The sequence below is a fragment of the Tenrec ecaudatus genome, chromosome Y (genome assembly GCF_050624435.1).
Source record: "Tenrec ecaudatus isolate mTenEca1 chromosome Y, mTenEca1.hap1, whole genome shotgun sequence".
NCBI lineage: Eukaryota > Metazoa > Chordata > Mammalia > Afrosoricida > Tenrecidae > Tenrec > Tenrec ecaudatus.
Window position 1 is genome coordinate 19,035,490 of NC_134549.1, and position 16,043 is coordinate 19,051,532.

The following is a 16,043-nucleotide window of genomic DNA, read 5'->3' on the forward strand; positions in this document are numbered from 1 at the left end:
ATAGAACGTCTGTACATTTATTAAAATAATGTATTGAATTTTTAAGTAAAAGTTCTTCATGTAAATCATTGTTTCTTCTTAGATTAATTCCTAAGTACTCTATGGGCTGTGTGATGCTTACAAACAGGAATTTTTTTTCCTTCTGTGACATTTTCTTATTAATTATTACTGAGGATTTGTATCCAGCCACCTTGGTGAACTCTTTTTTTTGGGGGGGGGGGGACAGAAAACGGTTTATTTGCTTCTTAGTAATGGCGCCATGTGGGGAAGTACAAAAGGTTGTGGGGAGCGTGCACGAGTGAAATCCGTTTGGGAGGAGCCTGGAGCGTTCCAGAAACCAACCCTAGTCCCTCTCCACTTGGAGTGTGTGTGGGGGTGGGGTGGGGAGTGTGGGGGGCAGGGGAGAGGCCGGTGTGTTTGATAAAGCTAACGAGTGAGACAAAGGCACTGGTGGGTGACATCTCTGAAGGGGCAGGCCAGGGGGCGCGGGCATCCAGACCTGGCCTCTAGTCCTTCCCCTTCTTGGCTTTGGCCTTGGCTTTGGTCTAAGGGGTGCAAGGCTTCATCACGAGGATGGTGTCCTGGCACTGGGCATTATACCGCGCCTTCTTCAGGGTGCCCTGGTGGGCCTTGGTGCCTGTGCCCCCATCGCACGCCCCCCAGTTCTCAAACTTGTACTTACAGTCGGCTCCAAACTCCTTCTTCCAGTTGCAGGGTACTCTGCACCGGATACGCTGGGTCTGGGTCCCCAGGTGCCCTCACGGAAACCCACGCCGCAGTCCTTGCTGCTGGGGGTGCAGGGCCCCCAGGCCCGCACGGGCTGCCCGGGCCGCCCTTCTTCACCTTGTCTTTCTTTTTGGCCGCCGCGGAAGTGAGCGCCAGGAGGGCGAGGAGGGCGAGGAGGAGGAAGGCTCGGTGCTGCATCTCGCTCGCTGTCCGCGATGCTTAGCTCCCTCCCGGCTCCAGCCCATCCTGCTCCGGCCGCTGCGGCCCCTTTTCGAACTCTTAATATTTATAAGCACACGTTTGTTCATCTAAAAATAATGATGGTTTTAATTCTTATTTTCTAGTATTTTATCTCGTTTTTCTTATTGCCTTGGTTAAGATCTTCAACACTAGATGAATAGCAATGATGACAGCATGAAAACTTTTTGTTTTACCATTTTTTAAAATCGTTTTGTGAGGGGCTCATACAACTCTTATCACAATCCATACATGCTTTTTGTTTCTCAGTTACTGTGCTGAAACTCATGGTCTCTTTGCATTTCGTAAATGGAAAACTAAAATCCAGCACTCAGATTCTTGGCACTTTCAACAAATAAACTTGGCTTTGCTTCCATTCTTTGAAGCCTCTGCTTCATAAATCCAAAGTTTATTTTCAAATCATTTCCTGGAACTTACTTTAATATTGTTATTTTTCCTTTGAAACAAGGCATATATAGAGAGCTTCCTGGTATATACTTCCCCGTTATTTACTATTGACTGAATACACAGCAGCAGAGGGCTTGGAGTGGGGGTGGGCGATAAACATTCACTCTGAATTAATTTCTGAGCCAAATAAAAATTAGTATTGCCATATTTATCAATATGTAAATTTCATATAGTGGCTAAATTATAATGTTTCATTTAAAATATGTGAGACATGGATTGAGATATTTGAGAAATCATCACATTTCAATTAAGTTATTTAAAATATATAGAACATATATAAATATAGAACATAGTATAACTGAAAACAATAATTGCATAGTCTACATATTTAACATATAAATAATCAATATAGTCCATTTAAATGGCGGCTATGCTTAAGAAATTAGTTCATGAGAACTTTCAATCAGACCATGTCATTCTTGCAGTTATTTTCAACATGGTTGACTTCTAGCTAAATTGCCAGTACAGTAACAGAACTAAATTCAATTTGCCTGCTTCCATGAGAACTAACTTAATATTTTTAAAATAGCAATTGCATTCAAATTTAAATTGAAGGTTAGACTCCTTGAACTCTTAGCTGTAACCAAATTTTCAAAAAAATGGTTACTCTTAATAGTGAAGGTAATAGTTGCTCTGACTTGCCATTCAATGTCTCATCTGACTGGTATTTTTTAGTGCTGCTTGAAATGACATTTCCTACACCTGCCTAATGTTGATGGTTTCTGTGAGCACTTCAACTCTGAGGTCCTCTAGGGCTTTTAAGTTCTCTTCTGAGGTATTCTTCTACCTAAAGTTCAGTTACTTTTCAGGATGACCTTAATAAAATACTCCTCTGTCAGGCTGGTCTGCTCTGCGTACTACTTTTATTCCCATCTGTTGTCTTCCATCATGTACTACTTTTATTCCCATCTGTTGTCTTCCATCATGCTGTGTTCTCTTCTAGGAAAATACTCTCCTAAAGTATAAAGTTGATCGAATTCCATGACAGTCTGAATGAAAAGTGAAAGAGAGAGAAATAAAGATGCTTTCCAGGCACTGGTGGATGATAATATCAGTCACTGAGGTTTAGAACAGAGGGCAAAGCCCAGGATTATGAAGAAGAAAACTTCATTTTGAACAAATGGATTCAAAATGCTCTTGGAGCACATTTAAATAGACATGTCTTCTAAGCAGCTAGTGTCTGGACTGTGAAGAATTGGTAAGAGAGTTCACTTTAGATATAGCTATTAAAAGGGTTCGTTGTTAAACTATGCAACTGGATGAAGCTGTGCTGGATGTATGTGAAAATGAGATGATAGCGAACTGGAACTGTCTTTTTTTTTTTTAATGTGTCTTCTCAACAGGAATGTCTCACAGGGAGTGTGCCTGAACTTTCTAAAAATATGACATTTCTGTACATCAAATGACTTCATCAAAAGACTAAAAGGAGAACCCACAGACAGAGCAGAACTATTTGGGGATGGCATATCAGTTAAAGAACTAAAGTCAATAATGTACAGAAAACCACAACACCTTAATAAGAAAAATACAAATTACCGTACTTCATTTAAAAATGGCCACAAGGCATGAACTTACTAAAGATGACATTCAGGCTGTCACCAATCATATGAAGAAATGTCAGAAGATAAATACAATAGTGGGATACTACTTCACACTGACACTCTTAACAATATTTAAAGATACAGAAATAAATGCTGGAGAGGATTGTTGGGGGGATTGCAGAATTGAACCAGTATTATGGGAAACAGTCTGACGCTACCTTAAACAAATGCGAATACAAATACCTGTGATCCTAGAATCTCTACTAGGTTTATACCCTAAAGAATGAAAGAACAAGACGTGAACAGACATCTGCATTTCCACGTTTACTGCAGCAATTTCTATAGTAGCAAAACAATGGAAACCATGAATTTTAAAAAAGTCTGTAGAGTACTGGGTAAAAAAGAAGAACTTGCACAGGGACCAGCAGCCTGAAAGGAAAAAAAAAATTGGCTGGCGGGTCCCTCCTGCTTACAGACTTGGGTTTTTATAAGATTTCATTAGATTGCTATACTGTGCAAGCAGGCTGGTACAGAAGCAGAACTTGCGGTTAAACAGTCCAACTGAGCAAACCGACTTTGCGGTTGCACAATTTCCTGGTACAGGATAGTCTTTTGCTGGTTTTAGGAACAAGGCGCTAGTTGGGCTTTTATCTTTATTTTTTTTGTTTTGAAAATGCTATAAGGCCTGAGGTTGCACTTAGGACTGGTGCAGAATGATTGCTTAATATAAAATGGCTCTATTTAGGCTTACTATCACAGGTCGGCCTATAAAAGCTTGTCCCAGGGGAAGCTCGGGGTCCACACTCGCTACTCGACAGAGCCTGGTGTGGCCCCTCCGCGCTGAGTCTGAGTTTGAAGCCAACAAATCTTTTCCAGCTGCACTGGCTCTCTGCACCTTCTGTGGTTTTCACCACTTGCTTACGGACACGCCTTGTTCCCGCCCGGAAGCTCAAGCCCGAGGCACCTCGCACCGGAAGCGGAAGTGCTCTTCCCTGAAAGGCCGCGCGCTTGGTCGCGCTTCTCCGCGCGCGTCTGAGGTGAGTTTTCCCGGGGTCCCAGCGCCCCGTCCGGGGTCCCGCAGCCCCTGCCGCGGCCCGAGGGCGCCCTCCGCGTCCTCCCGGGTCCCCAGCGCCCCCTGCGCGCCCGTCCGCAGCCCGCCGGGCGGGGGTCGCCCGTCTCCGCGCGGTCTCGGCGTCTCTGCCGGCGCCCCGCGTGTGGAGACACGTGCAGCGTCCGGACCCCGGGCTGACGGCCTGCGCCCCGTCCCCGTGCGCGCCCCGCAGTCCCCACGCGGGGCCCTTGCTTTTCTTTCTCTTTTAACGTCGTGTTCGGTCCTCAGAGTGGCGCGCGCTCCGTCACGTGGCCTCCCCTCCCCCCTCGGCCCGTCACGCGGAGCCCCCTCAGGAAGGCCGCCTCCGCCGGTCGGAGGGGCAGCAGTTGGAGCAGGTCCGCACGGCGCCTGCTGTAACGCACGGAAGTGCAGTGTGAGGTAGGGATCGTGGGCGGCTTCCAGACAAGGAGTCAACTAGGAACGTTAACTGACTGGACGCTTATCTCGGGTGTTCACGGCCTGGACTCAAAATCAGGTGTGACTTCCGTCAAGGGCGTGGTCTCGGGTACAGGCCGCGACCTGAAGGTGGCCCCGCTTTGTTTGCTGTGTTTCCTGTCCTTGGACTTGTGAGGACTGCTCCTGACCCAGACCAGGCACCCAGGGAAGAATTCATCCTGCGGGTCAGGTAAACTGGGGATGGTGCGGAATGTACCCCCTTCCTTGAAGGACTGTGCGACTTTACAACACGTAAGGTTTAAGAAACGTGGGTTGAAAATAGGATTATACATCTAAGACTATATCCCAATTTAATACTTTGTAGAATTTCTTTGGTTGTGAACCACACATTTTCATCAGTGGCATGTGAGAAACAGTATAGTCATTTCCAGTGTTTGTGATCCACACTGCCATGTTTAGGAGAAATCCTAATGTAGGTGGTGAGGGTTTATGCGAGTCATGAACCTAATGTGGGTGAGAGCTGTGTGGGATGGAATTCTCCAGATTGAACAACAAAGAATCACATAAGTGTGAAGGATTTTGAAGTCTGTGTGTATATTCTCAATGTCATAAGAGTGAACATTAGAATCAAGGGTCAGATGCGAATCATGTATCAAGAGACTACTCAAAATCCTTTAGTGGGTGCTAAGACAGCCGAATTATAGTTTTGAAAAAGTTCCTCTACATTTCTAATGATTATTTTACACAGTAAAACAGTCAATGTAGGAAGTCCTGGGAGATGGATGATGATTAGTTATGTTAATTGGAAATGAAGAAAGCGGGATTTCCCTTGGGGGCTGGAGCCTGTTCTCTTCTGCCTTCAGTGCACATGTCCCCAGGGTGGTGCAGTGCCGGAAACTGTGTGAAACCAAACACTTGTTGCTGCCTGCTGCTTACTCACCTCTGTCTCCTTGTGTTGCTTCGATTTCAGCTCTCTCTGTGGTGCAGGAGACCCTGTCCATCCCAGGTAACTGGGGACATGGGCGTTCATCTTGCACATCTGTCAGTCTGAAGGAAGGACTTCAAGTGCTCTGACCTCTGTGTGGACGAAACATTCCTCATCTCACTCCAGCCTGCCCTGTGCTCTGCCTCCCCTTCCATCCCTCCTCCTGAAGGGGCTTCTTGACCGTAGAGACTACATACCCTTAGACCTCCAAACTGCAGCCCGGAAATGGTGAGTGCTGGGGCACCTGCGCTAGTCTTTTTGTGTGTTTTGAGTATTTCTTTACTTAGAAAAAATGTGTTAATTCAGAATTAATACATATATCAGTCCATAGTTCAATCATGTGTGCAGAATTGTATGTTTGCACCACAATCATTTCCCAAATATTCCTTTTCTATATGGACATTTTGACATCTCCCCTTTCCCTCGTTACCAACACTGTGTCACCCTCCCCCCTAAGACCTTGTGTTTAATATATAGGTTAATGCCTTCTGTGTTTCATGTACCAAAGAATGAATTCACATGTGACACAGCTTCAAGAGGGTGAATCCAGTGACCAGACACCTCTGAGATACACCCTTATGTGTACAGACAAAAAGCAAAGGGAAATATAGAAAATGGTAGAAACCAGAGCAGTTCTAGCACGCACTCACACAATTAAAATGATATGATCTTTTGTTCTTTGATGCCTGGTACCTGGTCCCTTCGCCACCTCATGGTCACACAGGCTGCTGTGCTTCTTCCATGTGGGCTTTGTTGCTTCTGAGCTAGATGGCCGCTTGTTCACCTTCAAGCCTTTAAGACCCAAGACCCTGTGTCTTTTCATAGCCAGGCACCATCAGTTTTCTTCACCACATTTGTCTTCAGTGATTGTGTCAGGACGTTGTGCATCATGGAATTCCAATTTAATAGAACAAGGTATTCTTCCATTGAGTAAGGACTTGAATGGATGGACATTCATAGTAAAGTAGAAGAACGTAAAAGAAGGAAAGGTTGAGAATCTTCAAGAAAGAACATTATGGATCCAAACATACAGTAGTGTGAATCACATAAATGGAAATGTAAGCTCAGAAGAGCTACAGAGCTACAGTTGAGTACTTCTTTCAGCTTCCATGAAAAGTGAGTTATCACATTCTAATAAGAAGTACACACTTTTATGCATTAGCGGATGCCTATCATGGCTGTGTGGTCTCCTACCAGTTGAATCAACCACCCTGGCCAATTCCGCTTAAGGTATTTGACCACACACCTGAAAAAGTCCACTGTAGCCTGTTTATTTTTTCCTCTGTTTCCCCCCCCCCTTTTTTTTCTGGTTAATCTTTTTATTAGGGACTCATGCAACTCTCATCACAATCCATACATCAATTGTGTAAAGCATATTTTTACAGTCATTACCCTTCTAATTCTCAAAACATTTGCTATTCACTTAAGCCCCTGGCACCAACTCCTTAAATTTGCCCTCCCTCATGAACCCTTTATTTATAAATTATTTTGTCATATCTTGCCCTGTCAAACGTCTTCCTTCACTCACTTTTCTGTTGTCCGTCCCCCAGAGAGGAGGTCACATGTAGATCCTTGTAATCGGTTCCAGCATTCCAACCCACCCTCCCTCCATCCTCCCAGTATCACCACTGACACCACTGATACGAAAGGGATCATCCACCCCGGATTCCCTGTGTTTCCAGTTCCTTTCTCTACCAGTGTACATCCTCTGGTCTAGCCAGACTTGCAAGGTAGAATTGGGATCATTATAGTTGGGGGTGTGAGGAAGCATTTAAGAAGTAGAGGAAAGTTGTATTTTTCATCGTTGCTACATCGCACCCTATCTGGCTCGTCTCCTCTCTGACACCTTTATGCAAGGCATGTCCAGGATGTCCGGTAGCCTACAAAGAGGCTTTGGGTCTCCACTCCGGTCTCCCCCACTCATTCACTCTGATGAATTTTTTTCTGATGATACCTGATCCCTTGGGCACCTCGTGGTCACACAAGCTAGTGAGTGTTGGGGCACCTGTGTTAGTCTGTTTATGTTTTGAGTATTTCTTCACTTAAAAAATTGTATTAATTGGGAATTAATAGATATATCAGTCCATAGTTCAATCATGTGAGCAGAATTGTACGTTTGCACCACATCAATTTCCAAATATTCCTTTTCTACATGGACTTATTGACCTCTTCCCTTCACTTCATCACCAACACTGTACCCCACTCCCCCCTAAATCTATTTACTATGTAGGCTCATGCCTTCTGTGTTTCATGTGCCAAAAAACGATATCACATATGACACAACTTCAAGAGGGTCTCCCCAGTGACCAAACGCCTCTGAGATATACCCTCATATGTACAGAAAACAAACAAACCCAAGTACAGAAAATGTTGGAAACCAGAGCAGTTCTAGCATGCATCAGAGGTGGGGGGGGGGGAGGTCTACCAAAGTTTTAACCTGTTCATATCAAATTTATGCTTTTATCTTCTCTACTCTGCAGTGGACTCTGTTTAGTCCTATTCTTTGCTTATGAGTGAGGCTGGATCTTAAATGGTGTGTGGGCCTAGCTGTGTGCTGTGGATCCGTCTTTCTGAGCATTTTTAGACACTGGCACAGGTTAAAGTATCATTTCTTACCTTGTTTTTTTGTGTGTGTGTGTGAGTTTTTTTTTTTTTTTTGGTCATCCAAATGGGTTTTTATTAAGGACAGAAGAAGGTGATAGAGAAGAGAAGAGAAAGAGGGGAGAGAGGGGGGAAGGGGAAAGAAAGGATTGAGAGAGAGACCACAGCAAAAGAGCCTTACCTGGTTTTGCCTACAATTCAAGGCTTCTTCCTGTCTCTTTTTCTCTTTTGTACACACCACTTCTTAGACAGCTGTCCGATCACTTTCCTCTTCTGTTCAGAAAGGTGACCTTGCTCTGCACCCTGATGAGAAAGAAGTCACACTCTCCAGTTCCAAAAAGTTCCCGCGAATATCTGTCCTCTGACCCCCAAATCAGCAGTCAGGTTCTTCTCCTCTCGTTCTTCCACATCTCGGTCTGTTCCAGTGACACCTAGCCTTTGGCTCTTCCTGAAACACACAAGACGCCTTCCCATCTTGAGGCTTGTTCTCTGGCTGTTTCCTCTGTCTGCGAAATCTCTCCTCAGAGATCCTCTGGATCAGCCCTTCACAGCCTCATGTCTCAGCTCTGGAGCGTCTGTTTGGTGAAGTCCAGTCTGAGGAGTCCAGTGAGTGCTGCTGCTTTCACTCTCGGCCCTGCCACCGCTCTGGACCCCGCTGTGTTGCTGGTGTCTCCATTGTGCTTCTCTGCCTTACACGAGCGGGAGATTTAATGTATTGCTGATTCTTGGATGGTTGATCTCCCTACCTGTAGAGTAAGGGAATCCTTTGAATTTTCAAGAATATATCACTATTACATACGGACTCTCTTGCACATTTTAGCTTCTCTGAAAATCTGTCATTCACTTTTGTTTTCTAGTCACTATTTTCTTTCTAGGACGTGTCTGAGGTTAGTTGACAATAAAATGGAGGGGGTCCTGCAGAGTTCCCATGAACTACTTCTTCCTCTTTCCTCCCGTTTCAGTTTTCAGTACATCTTATCTTAGTTTGATAAATGTGCTGTAATTGATCATTTTTGATACCTTATTGTGTTAGGGTGGGTTGACTAGAGAAACAAATTCAGTGACACTCACATATGTGTAAGAGTTTTCTATCAAGAAGTAATTACATACCAAGAAAGCATCCCAGCCCAGTCCAACCAAGTCCATAAGTCCGATACTAGTCCTAACTTCAGAGTCACACAGCCACATGATGCAGAATGCAGGTTGTCACAGGACAGTGGGTACAGTGGAGGTGGTAATTGCAGGTCTCTGGAATCAGTCAGCGAGCTGGAAGATGAAGGCAGAGTGGGATGGATGTTCTCAGGACCCTCCTTTTTTAAAAAATCATTTTATTGGGGGCTCATACAGTTCTTATCAAAATCCATCCATCCATTGTGTCAAGCACATTTGTTGCCATCATCATTCTCATAGCATTTTCTTTCTATTTGAGCCCTTGGTATCAGCTCCTCATTTTCCCCCTCCATGCTCCCTCTCCCTCATGATCCCTTGATAATTTGTAAATTCTTATTTTGTGTTATCTTACACTGTCTGACATCTCCCTTCACCCACTTTTCTGTTGTCCATCCCCCAGGCAGGAGGTTATATGTAGATCTTGTAATCAGTTCCCCCTTTCTACACCACCTTCCGTCCACCCTCCAGGTAGAGCCACTCTCACCAGTGTTCCTGAAGGGATCATCTGTCCTGGATTCCCTGTGTTTCCAGTTCCTATCTGTACCAGTGTACATCTTCTGGTCTAGCCAGATTTATAATGTAGAATTGGGTTCATGTAGTGGGTTAGTATGTTATGCACTTGAACAATAGAGCAAATGCTTTGAAAATGATTAGGGCAAAGAATGTACAGATGTGCTTTATACAATTGATGTATGTATATGCATGGATTGTTATAAGAGTTGTATGAGCCCCTAATAAAACCTTTAAAAAAAAGAAATAGAGGAAAGTTGTATGTTTCATCTTTGGTACCCTGAAACCTGACTGGCTCCTCTCCTCCCCCGACCCTTCTGTAATGGGTTTCCAGTTGCCTACAGATGGACTTTGGGTCTCCACTCTGCACTCACCCTCATTTATAATGATAGGATTTTTTTGTTCTTTTCTTTTTTCAAACATTTTATTAGGGACTCATACAACTCATCACAATCCATACATACATCAGTTGTGTAAAGCACATCTGTACATTCTTTGCCCTCATCATTTTCAAAGCATTTGCTCTCCACTTAAGCTCTTTGCCTCAGGTCCTCTTTTCCCCTCCCTCCCTAATACCCCCTCCCTCATGAGCCCTTGATAATTTATAAATTATTTGGTCATATCTTGCCCTGTCTGACGTCTCCCTTCACCCCCTTTTCTGTTGTCCATCCCCAAGATTTTTTGTTCTTTGATGCCTGGTACTTGGTCCTTTCTACACCTCGTGGTCACATAGGCTGATGTGCTTCTTCCATGTGGGCTTTATTGCTTCTGAGCTAGATGGCCGCTTGTTTATCTTCAAGCCTTTAAGACCCCAGATGCTATATCTTTTCATAGCCGAGCACCATCAGTTTTCTTTTTTTTTTTTTTTACATTTTATTTTATTTATTTATTTTTTAATTTTAACAATTTATTGGGGCTCATACAATTCTTATCACAGTTCATACATATACATACATCAGTTGTATAAAGCACATCTGTACGGTCTTTGCCCTAATCATTTTTTCTCCTCTTTTCTTTTTTTACATTTTATTAGGGACTCATACAACTCTTATCACCATCCATACATATACATACATCAATTGTATAAAGCACATCCGCACATTCCCCGCCCCAATCATTCTCAAGGCATTTGCTCTCCACTTAAGCCCCTTGCATCAGGTCCTCTTTTTTTTTTCCCTCCCTCCCCTTTCCCCCCTCCCTCATGTGCCCTTGGTAATTTATACATCGTTATTTAGTCATATCTTGCCCTATCCGGAGTCTCCCTTCCCCCCTTCTCTGCTGTCCCTCTCCCAAGGAAGAGGTCACATGTGGATCCTTGTAATCAGTTCCCCCTTTCCAACCCACTCACCCTCCAATCTCCCAGCATCGTCCCTCACACCCTTTGGTCCTGAAGGTATCGTCCACCCTGGATTCCCTGTACCTCCAGCCCTCATATGTACCAGTGTACAGCCTCTGTCCTATCCAGGCCTGCAAGGTAGAATTCGGATCATGGTAGTTGGGGGGAGGAAGCATCCAGGATCTGGGCGAAAGCTGTGTTCTTCATCCGTACTACCTCGCACCCTAATTAACCCATCTCCTCTCCTAAACGCCTCTATGAGGGGATCTCCATTGGTCGACACTTGGGCCTTGGGTCTCCACTCTGCACTTCCCCCTTCATTTAATATGGTATATATATACATATACATATACACATATGTTCACATACATACACACACTTATATCGTTGTTTTTTTGCATGATGCCTTATACCTGGTCCCTTGGCACCTCGTGATCGCACAGGCCGGTGTGCTTCTTCCATGTGGGCTTTTTTGCTTCTGAGCTAGATGGCCACTTGTTCACCTTCAAGCCTTTAAGACCCCAGACACTATCTCTTTTGATAGCCGGGCACCATCAGTTTTCTTCACCACATTTGCTTATGTACCCATTTGTCTTCAGCGATCCTATCATGGAGGTGTGCAGTCAATGATATGATTTTTTGTTTTTTGATGCCTGGTAACTGATCCCTTTGGGACCACTCGATCACACAGGCTGGTGTGTTCTTCCATGTGGGCTTTGTTGCTTCTGAGCTAGATGGCCGCTTGTTTATCTTCAAACCTTTAAGACCCCAGTCACTATCTCTTTTGATAGCCGGGCACCATCAGCTTTCTTCACCACATTTACTTGTTCACCCACTTTGGCTCCAGCCATTGTGTCGGGAGAGTGAGCATCATAGAGTTCCAATTTAATAAAAGAAGGTATTCATGCATTGAGGGAGTGTTTGAGTAGAGACCCAAGATCCTTCCGCCACCTTAATACTTGACCTATAAATATAGACACATAGATCTATTTCCCCATCCTCCTATATATATTTGCATGTACATGTCTTTGTCTAGACCTCCATGAATGCCCTTTGACTCCTAGCTCTTTCCTCCATCTCCCTTGGCTTTCCTCATGCCCTACTACCATGCTTCGTCGCCACCTGGGCTAGAGTATACCTCTTCTCTAAGCAACCTTACCCTTGATCATTCCCCACCAGGCCTGCCACTCCGCCTTCTCTACCCTTTGGGGTCCCATGTTTTTCCCTTGTCCCTGGGTTTGTTAACACCACTTCCTTACGCCTCCTACCCCCCCACCCCAAGTCCCCCTGGAACTGTCGGTCCCGTTGTTTTCCCTCCAGATAGTTCATCCAGCCTCTCCTATTCAGACAGACCTGTGGAGACACTAACATGCACGAAAACAAGACAGAGGAAAACTAAGCAACAGTATACACCCAGACAACAAAACAACAAAAACAAACCACTGACAAAGAACAGAACAAAACAGTTCACAAGAGAAATGCTTGTAGTTAGTTCAGGGATCGTTTGCTGGCCCTTAGGAGCGTTTTTCAGTCCAGTCTGTTGGGGCACCACACCCTGGCCCCAAAGTCCACTTTCAGCATTCCCTGGGGACCTTGCCACTCCATTCCCTTGCTGTTCCGCTGCACTCCCCCAGTGATTTGCCTCGGTGTGGTGGGATCAGGTCAGGTGCAATTCCCACACTGTGTCTCCGGTGCTGTCCCCTGTGTCGCCCTTAGTCACTGATTGGCATCATGTCTCATAGTGGGGCCAGCCATGTTGTTCTACCATCAGTTTTCTTTACCACATTTACTTATGCACATATTTGTCTTCAGCGATTCTTTCAGAAGCTTTGCATCATGGAATGCCTATTTAATAGAACAAAGTGTTCTTGCATTGAGTAAGGCCTTGAGTGGAGGTCCAAGATGGGCTTTCATACTAAGGTGGAAGAACATAAAAGAGGTAAAGGTTTGAGAATCTTCAAGAAAGAACACTATGGAACCAAACATACGGTAGTGTAAATCAAATAAATAGAAATGTAATCTCAGAAGAGCTACAGGAGTACTTCTCTCAACTTCTGCGAAAAGTTCTCACATTCGAATAAGACGTACACACTTTCATGCATCAGCCATACCTATCATGGCTGTGTGGTCTACCAGTTGAATCAATCACCCTGGCCAGTTCTTCTTAAGGTATTTTGACCACACACCTGAAAAAGTCCACTATAGCCTGTCTCTTTTTTTCTGTTTTCTCTTTTTCTTGTTGTTAATCTTTTTATTAGGGGCTCATAGAACTCTTATCACAATCCATACATACATCAATTGTGTAAAGCACATTTTACATTCATTGCCCTCATCATTCTCAAAACATTTGCTCTCCACTTAAGCACCTGGCACCAGCTCCTCATTTTTCCCCTTCCTCATGAACCATTGATAATTTATAAATTATTATTTTGTCATAATTTTCCCTGACCTACATCTCCCTTCACCCACTTTTCTGTTTGTCAGTCCCCCAGGGAGGAGCTCACAGGTAGATCCTTGTAATCAGTTCCTGCTTTCCAACCCACCCTCCCTCCAGACTCCCATTATCACCATGCACACCACTTGTACTGTAGGGATGGATCGTCCACCTTGGATTCCCTGTGTTTCCAGTTCCTACCCCTACCAGTGTCCATCCTCTGGTCTAGCCAGATTTGCAAGGTAGAATTGGGATCATGATAGTGGGGATTGGTGCAAACATTTAGGAACTAGAGGAAAGTTGTATTTTTTATCGTTGCCACATTGTTCCCTGACCGGCTTGTCTCCTCCCCAGAACCTTTTGTTAGGTGATGTCCAGTAGCCTACAAATGGGCTTTGGGTCTCCACTGCACGCTCCCTCCCTCATTCACTATCAAGATTTTTTTTTCTGATGATGCCTGATACCTGATCCCTTTGACACCTCGTGGTGTCACAGGTTGTTTTGCTTCTTCCATGTGGGCTTTATTGCTTTTGAACTAGATGGTCGCTTGTTTACCTTTTAGCCTTTAAGACTCCAGACACTATATCCTTTGATAGGTGGATACCATCAGCTCTCTTCCGCACTATAGCTTGTTTCTAATACAGAGCACTGTTCTCCTTGTTCCAATTAAGTAAAAGCTACTGGGGTGTTAACTCGATAACCTGTTCATGAGCAGTTACAGAATCAGACACACAAAAATTTACCTAAGGATCATAAAGCCTGCAGAATGTTGTATTTCTAGGAAACTCATGTCCAAAGGAACAAAGTAAAAGGTGTTCTCTCAAGGGTAGAGGACGTTACCCACTAACTTAGGACCAGAGGATGCAATGAGAATTGACCTCTTTCAGAACAGCACAGACACTGCTAGATTCTAGCACCTTAGATAGGAAAAGCCAGTGACTTCAGAATTGTCCTCACCGATGGAAACCAGGTTGTGATAGTTCTCCAACATCACATCCTGATATAGAGTCTTCTGAGCAGGGTTCACGAGCACCTATTCCTCCCCGGTGAACTTTACAACCACATCGTTGAATGTCAGTGATTCCTGAGCATTGGTCGTTTTGTTTTATCCTTAGAACACTGCCGGCAAATGAGATGGTCTGTTTTGTCTTACCTGGATCAGCTCTGATGATGTTCACGTGTTTGAATCTCATGAGGACAGCCCAGAAATAATAATACAAAAATGAAGCACTTATTCCTCTTTCCTCTTATCTGCTGGTGACTCACAATCTGCAGGCTAGTGAATTGTATCATTCAGAGAGATGATCAAAGATCTCAGATCGTGACCATCAGGACAGCCTGGGGCCTTGTACAGTGGCGCTCTCCTACTTCACCTCAAGGTCCTCCGCCCAGAACTGTCCTCAGGAAGCCCAGCGTTGCACTCCCTGTTTGAAGTCAAGTGGAGTTGGTTCACAACCCAATCACGTTGAAATCCTTCCTCACCCTGCACTTTCTCAGTCAGAGGAAGTAGGTTCGGCAGCTCTCTGGACCCTCCTTATTCATGAATTCCTTTTGTCCCACTGTCATGCTCAACCTGCATTTGGATTCCAGTAATTGCTCTCAGTTGCAATGCCCTGATCAATCCCTACCAGGCCTCTCAGACCCTCCTTGCCAGTAACTTTGTATCACTTGGTTTGCCTCTGTCCCTGGATTGGTCAACACCGTCCTCTTACCCCGCCTCCCCCTCTCCCATGTCCCTCCAGATCCGTAGGTCCCATTGTTTTCTCCTCCAGACTCTTCATCGAGCACATCTTATCTAGGTGGAACTGCAGATGTAATGATATGCACCAAAAAAACAAGGCGTAGCAAGACAAAGCAACAAAGGAGAGTACAATGACAACAAAAATGAAAACCAGTAACCAAAATAATAAAAATTCATTAATTTTTAAAAAGAAAAACCTGTAAATTGCTCAAGGTCCGATTTTGACCTCTAGGAGTATCCTCCCGTTGAGTCAGACTGGTTACCACGCTCTGGCCCCAAAGTCTATTCTTCGTACTCCCTTGGCAGCTCCTTGCTCTGCTCCCCCCGCCCCTTCTGCCCTCAGTGTTGTGCCTCACTGTGGTCCGGTCAGCACACAGGTCCAATCCAAACCCTGGTTCATCATGTGTCCCCCTTGGGTCAGCGACGGACATCGTGTCTCATAGTGAAATCCGCCATACAGCCCACTCTGCATTGGCTGTTCGGAGAGGGGATATTGTCCTCCAGGCCTGCTGGGCCAGGATGGTCTCCACTTCTTCCTCCACATTCATTTGCTCCCGTGTGCTCTGATTAGAGATGTGCCTCTTCCATCAGACTAATTTCCAGGTGTCTTTGATTTTCAACATCCTTTCTTCTGGAAGGAAGGCCACTCAGTGCAGTTAACATCCCCAAAGCAGGGGATAGAACTCTTTTATTGCCTTTGTTAACGAGTTTGTGCAAATTGATGTCGGTGGAGATAATAATAAATAAATAGCCATTTCAACATTCAAATTTAGTAAAGTTGGTCGGA

At 44.6% G+C, this 16,043-nt stretch overlaps 1 protein-coding gene and 1 pseudogene across 4 annotated transcripts in view; one reads left to right on the forward strand and one right to left on the reverse strand.

Annotated features, from left to right (window-relative positions):
* Window positions 1–225: 225 nt before the first annotated feature.
* Window positions 226–992, reverse strand: LOC142435543 (midkine pseudogene; annotated as a pseudogene).
* A 2,860-nt stretch (window positions 993–3,852) lies between these two features.
* The window catches only part of LOC142435523 (uncharacterized), a 44,439-nt gene continuing 32,248 nt past the window's right edge, over window positions 3,853–16,043 (forward strand). For 3 of the 4 annotated variants that reach the window (XR_012781562.1, XR_012781563.1, XM_075539748.1), the window contains exons 1-2: window positions 3,853–4,708; window positions 5,450–5,692. Coding sequence is in view for 2 of the 4 variants with exons in the window: in XM_075539748.1 (XP_075395863.1) it covers window positions 5,690–5,692 (3 nt within the window). In the remaining 2 variants the exon portion in view is untranslated. Of the gene's footprint in view, window positions 5,693–16,043 lie in introns of all 4 variants that reach the window. The other variant, XM_075539749.1, reaches the window with a different exon arrangement.